The sequence below is a fragment of the Poecilia reticulata genome, linkage group LG4 (assembly GCF_000633615.1).
Source record: "Poecilia reticulata strain Guanapo linkage group LG4, Guppy_female_1.0+MT, whole genome shotgun sequence".
Lineage (NCBI taxonomy): Eukaryota > Metazoa > Chordata > Actinopteri > Cyprinodontiformes > Poeciliidae > Poecilia > Poecilia reticulata.
The window spans coordinates 6,239,833-6,250,737 of record NC_024334.1 but is presented as its reverse complement, the minus strand read 5'-3'; the positions used below and the strand labels follow the sequence as shown (position 1 = coordinate 6,250,737).

The following is a 10,905-nucleotide window of genomic DNA, read 5'->3' as shown; positions in this document are numbered from 1 at the left end:
ATCGTGCATGTTCAACAAACGTAAACGACCACACCTCCGGTTAAAATGTTTACATAAATACATACTTAACGCATGTTTCAGTTGTGTAACTATCTAATATTATCAAATTGTCAGTTGGGAAAAATGCAGTACATAAACACGATATTCAAACACTTTTTGGCGGTGGGGGAAAATACGTTTCAGAGAGTCCGACTGGATTTTATTGACCTATTTCCAGAACCGATGAGCAGTCCTTCCAAATAGACGATCTTTGTGTGTAGATCTGTTGGAGAAAAGCTCTCCCGCGGACTGCTATGATAGAGCTACTGGACAACACTTTCCGTTTTCAGTGCTGACCTCTGCTTTTGGGACAGTTTAGCAACGGGGTTTTTTTGGGGGGTGGACTCGTTCACAAAGAAAAGCGTCTTTTATGAGCGCTGTCCAGCCACTTCTTGTTGGTAGCTGCTGGCCTCTGAGGCTAGCTGGCTTAGCGGAACGGTGACCGAGTGGAGCCAGCTGGTCGGACGGAGAAACAGGAACGTTAGCGAACAAGCTAATTAGCCAGAAACACTGGGCTTGGATTATTCCCTTTAATCAAACATAGAGAGCAGGTTGTGCAGGCGCAATTCACTGCGGCAAAGATGAAAATAACCGTGGACTTTGAGGAATGTCTGAAAGACTCCCCACGCTTCAGGTGAGCGACTATAATTTCCGTCTTTTCCCTGTTTATCTGGGTATTTGTTTGTGCGGGGTAAAGTATCCAGTTAGCGCGATGATCAGCAGTAAGGAGCTTGCTGGTTGTTGCCTGCTGCTCTTCTATTTTTGTCCCTTAAGAAAGCCGGATCCAGACTGGGAGGCTTCTGGTGGGGCAAAGAAACCAAACAAACTCAATGAGTTGTTCGGTGAGACCAAACGAAGGGAATGTTTTTCACCATAAATTATGTAGAGATAGGAAAATGTATTAAACATGAATGTAGCCAGTGCATTGTACTATATCCTTAATTATGAATGATTTAACATGTTACCCAATCATATTACTCCCAGAAGACTACAAGCACACTACCTGTTTATTACAGTTTAATAATGTGCACAATCACAACTTTAAAGTCTCCTCTGATGCTGGTTTTAAACATTTTGAAAATATTTTCAAATGTACGTTTTGAACGTTGGAATGTTAATATTTCCTATAGTAAAAGTGCATCCTTAATCAACAACTGCTCTGATTGGTTGATACCAATGTCCTGCAGGTTTTTCCTATAAAAGAAAAAAAAATTTGACTCCATCAGAAAAGGAAGGAAAGACAAGATTCTCCTGATCAATACATCAAAAAACATTCCCTGAACCTTTAAGTAGATGTTTATTGAATCTTGAAAAGCATAAAGCTGATGGTTGATGCATTTATAAACCAAACGTACTAGGAGTTGAAAAGTTTGAGATGTTTAATGGACCGATAAAATTAAGATTGTTCAGTTCTTTATCAATCAGATCTGATCAGTTGATAATTCAGATCTCTAGCCGACTGACTGGTGTTGACCTGCTTTGTTGAGGGTATTAAAAATATATATTAGACCAACTTCTTGAATGCATAAATGGGGATAATCTTGTAATCCTTGGACTCAAACAGTTCTTTTAAACCAGCATAGTACATGGTCTTCCAAAAAGACAGACCTGCATGAAAATTGAATCAGTTTCCTAATCGGTTCCTCTGTAATAGCAGGAAACACTGTTGCCTTGCAGCAGGAAAGTCCTGGGTCAGATCTCACTCTGGAGTCTTTCCGCATGTTGTCCCTGCTCAAGTCTGGGTCCTTTCTGGGTACTTCTGTTTCCTTCCACGATCCAAAAATGCATCTGTTAGGTTTATTGGCCCCTCTAAAATGTCCTTGGCTTTCCATGGACATTTTGTGTGTGTTGCTGTGTTGCCCTGTGACGGACTGGTAACCTGTCCATCACAGGGCGGGTATAAACAATGGATGGATCAAATAAATAGACATTTTCTCTCTCCTTTGCTTCCCAGCTGTCATGATGTTTCCAAAGCTCCCTTTTTTTTATCGTCGTTGTCAGGTGTATGCAGCTATTACACCATGAAATATAATTGTGATCAATACAGCTTACCAAACAGTCATTATTCTAATCAGTAATGCTTAAACTGATGCTGTAGCAAAGTTTTATGCTGCTCTGATAGGTGTTGGGGATATGGACCTAAAATTTAATTTGGATATTTATTGTCATTTATTGAGATAACAACAAAAGTGACAATAAAAAAGATTTGTACAACTTCTTAGCAGTCGTTTTTTTTTTTTTGGTAACCTTAAGGATGCGTATCACTGCTATCAAAGCCAGACAAACATTGGAACACCAAATGAGTGTGATTTTTTATCATGTATTTCCATTTAGTTATTGCTTTTAATCATGTTTAAAATTTTATTGAAATTTATTAATGCTTTCATGGAACCAACAGTGGAAAAAAATTTAAAAATAGCAAATTTGTGTGACTGATACAGTCAGATTTTGGAGCTTCAAATGTCAACTGAAATGTATCAATGACGTGATAAGAAAATTTTTATGATGGCAACAAATGATATAATAAATGTCCATCCTTATGCCGTAGTAGTGGATGTTACGCTTGAAGTAAAAAAAAGGAAGACCAACTAAAGTTTCCATAAATGACAAGATTAAACTTGCTCATTTCTACCAATGTTACTTTAGTTTGGTTTTCTTGTACTAGTCATGTGTCTTTAGACCATATTGTAACCCAAAAGTCATTGCACCTTTTTCTCCCCCACTTTGTCAGCCCTTTGGGAGGTGTTAAGTTGAGTTTTTGTCCTCAACCACCCCATCCCCCTTGGGTTGCTTTGCATTCAGTGTTTTGAAAAAAGCATCCCTCTTCTTCCTGTCTCTCACACTCAGTTGCTCGAACATCCTCCCTCAGCCAAACGAGGAACAGATGTTAGAAAGTTGCTTTTTTATCAACGCATTTCCTTCAGGATCACATAAGGGGGGCTGGAGAAGAGGGGGACTTCCCGCACAGTGGAGTTGCCTAAAACTGTAAGGAAAATACGCAATACATGTATGAGAAGTGAAAGCATATAGCCAAACTGTGCTAAACTGTTGACAGATGGTTGTTCTGTTGGTCCAAGATGGTGGTTTGACTTTAAAGCCTCTTCCTTCTTAACATCAACATAAGGAGCTAATTTTAGATCGATTGTGAACAACAGAAGGGCTGAGTCATAGCAGAACTGGGTTGGAGTGGGCTGCTGTATCACCAAGGCACAGTTTTTGGAAACAAAGAAAGGAAAGTTATTAATGAGCCACATTTCTGTAGCATCCCTGAATTTCACTGAGATCAAGTAATGCTTATATACTCTGGGGGGTTTTCTGCAGTCACAGAGAGATAAGCAGTTTGAGGGAAATTAGTACATTCAGGAAATAAGAAACTGGATTACTGGTCTTCTGATATTAAAGTAAGACATCTACTGTATATTACAGAGAGAGTACCTGGGAAATTAAAGCAAGATTGAAGTTCAGAATACCTCCAAACATCAGTCTCAGCTTTATTTAATAAATGACTCCATCAACTTTGTGAATTTTCTTTCACTTAAACCACTGGTATAAAATATTAATATGTTGTGTTTAGGAATCTTAACAGCCTATCATGCAATTCTAATAAAGATGAATGTGTCTTCAAATTGCTCCTCGTTTACAAATAAAAGTTTCACTCTATTGAATTTAATTTATGAACACTATTTCTTCAGAAAGCTAGCGTCCATGATGGTGTCTTAGTTTATTCGGCTAACGTTAAATGCACACTCTACTGTAATCTAATGTAAAAAGCTACTTTTACTTTGAAATAAGGCACAAACCTTTATCCTGACATGGTCTGCCTCTATATCATCTCTTATCATTTTTAGATCTTCCTGTTATGCAGAAATAACTATGCATGCATAAGAGAAAGTGCCATTCTGATTTGCAACACTGACTGTGTGATGCCAGGATACTTTGTTAATTAGTTCATGCCAACATGAACTAGCAATCCAATATCATGGAAGATCTGAATTTAAACAATATGAACACTGTAGTCTGTTTTTATTGTTAGTAATATTGTTTTTCTAATACAAAGTGTCTTCTCTTGAGGTCCAGCGATTTCCCCACTCTCCATCTTTGTTTTCATTACCATTGATCTTTCTCAGGGCCGCCTGTCAACATAAACTCTGCATGAGTTCTGTAGTTATCAGACGCTGTCGCAGCACAGTTTCAGCTCCGGCTCCCGCTGCTTTCATCAAATTTTTCCAACCCCCCCAATGAGTTAAATTTGGTCAGGAAAGAAGACAGTGGCAGAGACAGAGGGGATGGATGACAAACATTGAATATAGAAGCAGCGCAGAGCAACTCCAGCTTGCTCAACATCTGTTTCCATTTTGGTGTTTACTTTTATCTTTGTGCCAGAGAATATGGAGCCCTGAAATGTGGAGAAGGTTTTTTCAAGTGGTAATTTGGCACACCCGCATGTGTCTTTTTTTTTTTTTTTTTAAGCTCTCATCATTGCTTTAGCTGAGAAGCTGTGTTTGGTTATAGACTTCACTCTCAGCCTGGGGAGAGCACAAACACTAGAGAGCAAAAAAAAAAAATCAGTATTTTTGGCATAAACCCTTGTAGCCTAGTTTCCCACTTGAGGCTCGGCCTCATGAGCTCTGTTGGCTCCGTTGCAACTATGAGAGTTGAAAAATCCTTCCAGAGAGCTGTGGCTTCACTCCCCACATGTGTAGGAACAAAAGTTTTACATATTTGATGACTTTCCATACCAACAAAGCCAGTTGCCACAACATAGTTTGCATATACAGTTAATGCTGGTCGGACGACTGCTATTGTGGAGACGTTTTCATCCAGCTAATTAGAGCTGACTTGAAAGGTCCAGAAAAGTGTGGGATTTTTTTAAAGTATTGTCCAAGTCTGGCAGGTATGGAAAAGGTTAGCGTTTTCAGACACAATTCTCAGCTTTGTTGTCTGTGTGGTGATTTCTGTAAATAAGTTGCTCAGGCTATCAGCAACATTTAAGCTGGTTTTATTTAAGAAAGACACATAATTACAGTCAACTTTTCTTCATGCTCCACATCAAACCTTGAGTTTTAAACACCTTAAACTCATGTCTTTCACTATTCATCTGTCCACCCATCCATTTGTTAATTCTTTCATCTCTCTGTCCATTAATTTGTCGATCAATTCATCCTTTTCTCCTTTATTTTACCTAATAGGCCCAAATCATGTGAGTTGTATTATTGTAGGATTTTTATGATCATCAGCAATATTTATGTATTAAAAATTCTGAAGTTATATTGATGTCTTTGGGAACAAGATGTAGTTATTGGCTACTGGACATATTAAACCTAGTGGTGGAACATTTTCTGTTTCAGTTTTATTTTATTTATAGCAGCTGAAGAGCCAGGAGATCCGGGAGAAATCTTCTGATCACTGACTAGAGCATGATTGATCAGTTTATCAGGTCTATTTGAGCTCATTACTGCAGCTGTGCTAAACCCCTTAATATTTATTTTATTCTAATAAAATTAAAGAGTATACTCTTTAATTCCAGCTCATTCAAGAACAATTTCTACCCTATTTTAGGTTGTTAGTTATGATTTTTAATTGTAATTTTGGTGTCTTGGGGTTTTTGTTTTTGACAGATTTCAGGAAATATTAGCAGTTCATTTTCAAATGATTTAATTTTAACTTTCATCTGAAACACAAGGCTGTCAGAATCATTCCCATCGTCGTCATAGATCCTGACAATGCTGTAGTTTCCCCCTCCTCTCCTCAGTGTTTCCTTCCTGCAACATGTCAGTGTCGCAGGATCAATCGAGGATCTACGCCCTCTGTAAAATTACCCCTAATGTTCAGTCATTACAACAGCAAAAAAAATTTCCTCAAGCTTGTAAGTGTTTATGTTAAAGTAATGACTTCATTTTGTGGATGTTGTTGACACTGTGTTGTCTTAATAGTTGTTTTTTTTTTTTACCACAGTGGGACCCTCTTGCACGTTGCCTCTGCTTCTCTTTTGAACAATCACAGGATCTACGTCACAGCACCAAAGCTCACCCCATTCTTCACGTTTCCATCCACAGTAACATTTTCACTCAGTGGGATTGTTTTCTATCCTCCACGACTGTTATTTCAGACCCTCTTTGTGCTCCTGGCTCAGCTTTTGTTGCAGAATTTTAATTCTTTAAAAAAAAAAAAGATTTATCTATGACAATTTCCTTAATTTTGGGAGATTGATGATTGGACGATAGTTACATGTGAAGCTGTTCTTATCCCCCGCTCTTATTTACCCAGCTAAAGCCTAAAAATTAACCACTGCCTCGTCTGCTCTTCCGTGAGAGACGTTCGACTTATAGACTGGAACATGTTCTGTTTCAGTTTTACTTTATTTAGAGCAAACCTGCTCTAAATAAAGTATAGCTGACTTGAAAGTCACCCCACTGTTGTCAACTCAGTGACATTCCTGCTATATTTTGCAACATTTCAGACAAAAAAAAACAATTGGTGTCCAAAATCAGAATTGGCAGATTAGGCTTTTTAAAGATCGGTAATGGGGGATCACTGCAATCGGTTCACCCCTAGCAAAAACCAATTTTGCTCTTTCCTCATATGTAGGAGGCAGATAGAGAGTTGATAAAGACATAAAAAATTGCTGTGGGAGTAAAGTCAATGCTTATCTCAGTGGTTCCCAAACTTTTTCTCCTGGGCCCCCGCAGTGGTTTCCAAACATTTTCTGGGGCCCCCCTATGGATTACAAATAGCTGTCTAGTTGCTGGGGGGGCGGGGTCGACTTTTTTGGGGGGCAAAATGAATGTACGTACCGTAGGTGAACATAGACAACATAAGTAGCCTACAGGCTACTTGTTAAGCTTAAGGTGATGTATTGTTATTAGCTAGTCATCTTTTAGCTAACTTTACCTGCATCCAACAGCTTTACTCAACTCAGTCGGTTAGGTTGGAGGGAAAACTGTGAAAAGTTCTTTGCGTTTTGCTGGTTTGCTGCCATGATTCTAACACAGGTGTAAACCCAGCGCGAGCATCGTAACGCTCATGTTGCGTTTAAAGGCGGCTCGGAAAAACAGGATACCACATGTTAACAACGGCTTAAACAGTTTTAACTGCTGATAAAAGTGACAGAGGAGACAGATACGGGAAGTGTGGAAGCCCCTACTGTATCAAATTGACATAGGAATAACAGAGTTGGCCATTCTAAGGTAAAAACCCAGCGCCTACAGCGTTCAGGTTTACTTTTTTTTTCCATCCAGACGGCTTCCCGCGCCCCCCCTGCAATGGCACGGCGCCCCCCCCTAGGGGGCGCGCCCCACAGTTTGGGAACCTCTGCCTTAATAGTATTTATTAAAGCATTGTCAAAGTAAGCATGTATTAGGATGGCCGTGGATTGTTTTGAGAGTGTTTAAATAGAAAATAATTTCAGTTTCATTGGTTTAAAATGAGGATGTTCAGTTGGTAGTACCATTGCAACATGAAGGTTATGGGTTCAAATCCTGACCTGAAGTTTACATGTTCTCCCTGTGGACTTTAATGTCACAATTTTTATAGTTCATGTTGGAGTAGCTCTGATATAACAAGATGTTGTTTTTACAACTGTAAGCAGCTGATTAGCATGTCAAAAGCTCAACTAACACTTGAACTATGACCCACCTGCTGGATAAAACCAAAGAGCAGAGCAGAAGCCTCTTAATATTCATTGGAAGACTGACTGCTACTGGAGATCCTTCCTGCCCACAGCAACATGAACCTCTATGATTATTTAAATGTTGTAACTCATATCATCCAAGGGGATGATATGAATTACAAAAACATTTAATTTCCCTTTGGAATCAGTCAAGTACAAGATGCCACTCTTCTCCAACAATGAGCTTAGAGGTATTTTTATTTTTATACCTCCCTTAACATTACTCTCCATGCTGGCAAGATAAACCTGGCTCCTTGTTTCCTGTTACTAAGAAAAATGGGGCTCTGCGTCATGTCATGTTTTACCTCAGGGAATCAGAAAGTCATGAATTATTGCAAGCTCCTAGAAATTATGAGCTACTTGAAATATTAAATAAAATGAAAATAGTTCAGTTACATTAGTTTCAAAGGGATGCTCTGGGGTATTTTCACATATTACTTTTTTTACACTAAGAAAAGGATAGTGTCAGATTATGCTAGTGCTTTCTTTCACACATTTGTATCTGGAAGTTAAACAAATGTGACCATGTCTCTGGAAAGATTATATAGAGAGGAATAAATAACTAAAGTTCATTAGAAAGAACTCTTAACATTTCTATCATTGATGATGTCAGATTTTCATGTTTTTGTTTTCCTTCTGGAAGATGTTTTTGTTTCTCTTTCCCTAGTAATGAAAACCAGAGTAGTTTAGAGTCAACATTTTCATCTGATCCTCATAAATGGAGAAAATTCTAAATAACTGCATATGAGGTGTTTTTGGAGCATTAGTTTATGAAGCCTTGTAGACTCCATCAGGCCAACAGAATGAGTTACAAATCTTTCATCTGCTCACTTCTGAACGTGGAGCGTAAAGAAACAGGTCGGCAGCTGGATGCCAACAGCTGCGCGAAGCTCCAGAAGAGGTGCTTTCTGTTTCAAATCGAGTCATTAAACCACTGTTGTAGAATCGGGTATCTGTCTTTAGTTAAAAAAGAAAAAAAAAACACATCTGCAATGCAGTCAAGTTTTTGTGGCTAAGTAATTTATGCCAGTAAGAGTCCAGAGCCTTGTCTTATTTTTGTTCTTGGTCATTGGCAGTGAGAGCGTTGTAGTCACCCGCTGAAAAAATAGCAGTTTTATGTGAATGTTTATCCAAAAAAACCACCTCAACTTCAGTTACACTTAGAAAGTATGGACATTTGAGACATTTATTTTGTAGATGTGTATGGAAGATTGGCCTGAAGTCTGCAGCTTTTGCTGAAATTCTCTGAGAATTCAATATTGACTTATGGAACGAATGGAACTGATCGTTTAGGACATCTGAGCAGAATTATGCTACTGAAATCTATTTCTAATCTAGTCAACTTCTCTGTCTGGCATGCTGTATTCATCAGCATCCTTTTATACACTCGCAGTCATCATAAAGAGAACCGGGGCCAAACATTTCCTCAGTGATGTTGAAGAGGCCTGTTTTTAACTGATGTGGTTCACAAGGCAAGCTTTTTTTAATTCCTCTTTTCATAGCCTCCAGTCTGTCTTCTACACCACATATTTCTCTTTCTTTAACTTCACCCGCCCAGCCAAACACTTACCTCAGGATATCCAGTTCCTCAGTGTGTTTTACTTAATGCAGTTTATGAGCTTATGTTTCTCTTTGAACTTTACTTTTTCCAGTCCAGTTTACCCTCTCAGATAGATTTTCTTGCAGTTGTCACAAAACGTTTCAGTCGGTGCAGAAATAAACTTGGAGCTGAGTTATTTTATTTTTTTACAATATCTTGGGAAGCATTTTAGTCAGAACAAACTCTAACAGGGAATGTTTTAAAAAAAACTATCAAGTCTCTAAAGTTTCTAGAATAAAATATTAGAAAATGTGACCTCTCAGACCAGAAATAACTTCTACATTTCTGTGCTTTCTCTAATCTGATCACTATATTAAACATGTAACTGATACTGAAAATAGCTTTCAATTTTTTTCAATATACAACACCATAAAGAATGCAATCACCACAACCTGGAAGCCCTTAGGTATGATGCTTTCACTAATGGGGAAAAATACCTTTGAGTCTTTAAATAGATGGAAAAAGCTGGAAAACCTTTCAACAGCCAAACTGCGTTTCTAATTAATTATGGTTATATACCGTTATGTTACTTCAACTACTGACAGTAATGTGATATTGTTGTACACTGCTCAAAAAAATAAAGGGAACACTTAAACAACACAATATAACTCCAAGTAAATCAAACTTCTGTGAAATCAAACTGTCCACTTAGGAAGCAACACTGATTGACAACAGGGACCCTTGACGGGTCAATCAGTGTTGCTTCCTAAGTTTTTTTGAGCAGTATATATTGTTGAAATTGTGTTGTATTATAATGGAAAAATATTTGCCATTGCATTCCACAGTCTGGATTATTGTTTACAATTACCTGGATTACAATCAGATAATAACCATTAAATAACATTTTACAACCATATTTTATTGCACTTTACTTCAGACACAAAAACTACCCAAAAATATATTTTTTGGTTCATTAGTTATGTATTTCCAAAGGAAAATCTTCCATAAAGCTTACCTCTAACCTATTTAAATGTGCGAGCTTTAATGCACAACATTTGACTCAAATGTGTTTCAGAAGCAAAAGAAAAATAATGTCCCAAATGTTGTTTATTTCTTGTTTTTTTTGTTTTGTTTGTCGTTTTTAGTGGATAATCCTCTGATTACCTTATTTACGCTGCCGTCCAGCTGCTTTCCTGCTTTGACTTAACCGTTTCCCCAGACCTGGAAGCAGAATGCCTGCATCTTCATCTATTCTCGCTTCTTATCGCATCGTCTCTGAGTTATCAGGCAATGTTGGCTCTGGAGAGATTAAAGCAGCTCATGAAGTAATCTTAATTTTGCAATAATAATGCATCACTGTTGAGAGAGCCTGAATAAGCATCTGAAGTAAGCCTTTCCGGTCTTGGTCCCATCACTTTTCATTTGTTTGACATTTCCAGATGTTTGGTAGCAACATATAATACCCACTACATAATTGAAGAGTGCTTCCAACCACCTTTGAGCAGCAGTAACCTTTAAGTAATAGGTTCTGTGTAACCTTATCAGTATCTGACAGCATTGTGCTGCAATTTCTTACACGCCCTTCTTTAGTGCAATATTACAGTTTACTGAGTTGTGCAAGGTTTCATTTATGCATAACTTGCATAAAATTAGCCGG

General features: G+C 38.0%; 1 protein-coding gene across 4 annotated transcripts in view; it reads left to right on the top strand.

Annotated features, from left to right (window-relative positions):
- Nucleotides 1–228: 228 nt before the first annotated feature.
- Nucleotides 229–10,905, top strand: part of LOC103463472 (arf-GAP with coiled-coil, ANK repeat and PH domain-containing protein 2) — a 51,085-nt gene continuing 40,408 nt past the window's right edge. For 3 of the 4 annotated variants that reach the window (XM_008406838.2, XM_008406837.2, XM_008406836.2), the window contains exon 1: nt 229–673. In XM_008406838.2, coding sequence (XP_008405060.1) covers nt 621–673 — 53 coding nt within the window. In that variant the 5' untranslated portion in view covers nt 229–620. The remainder of the gene's footprint in view (nt 674–10,905) is intronic. The other variant, XM_008406839.2, reaches the window with a different exon arrangement.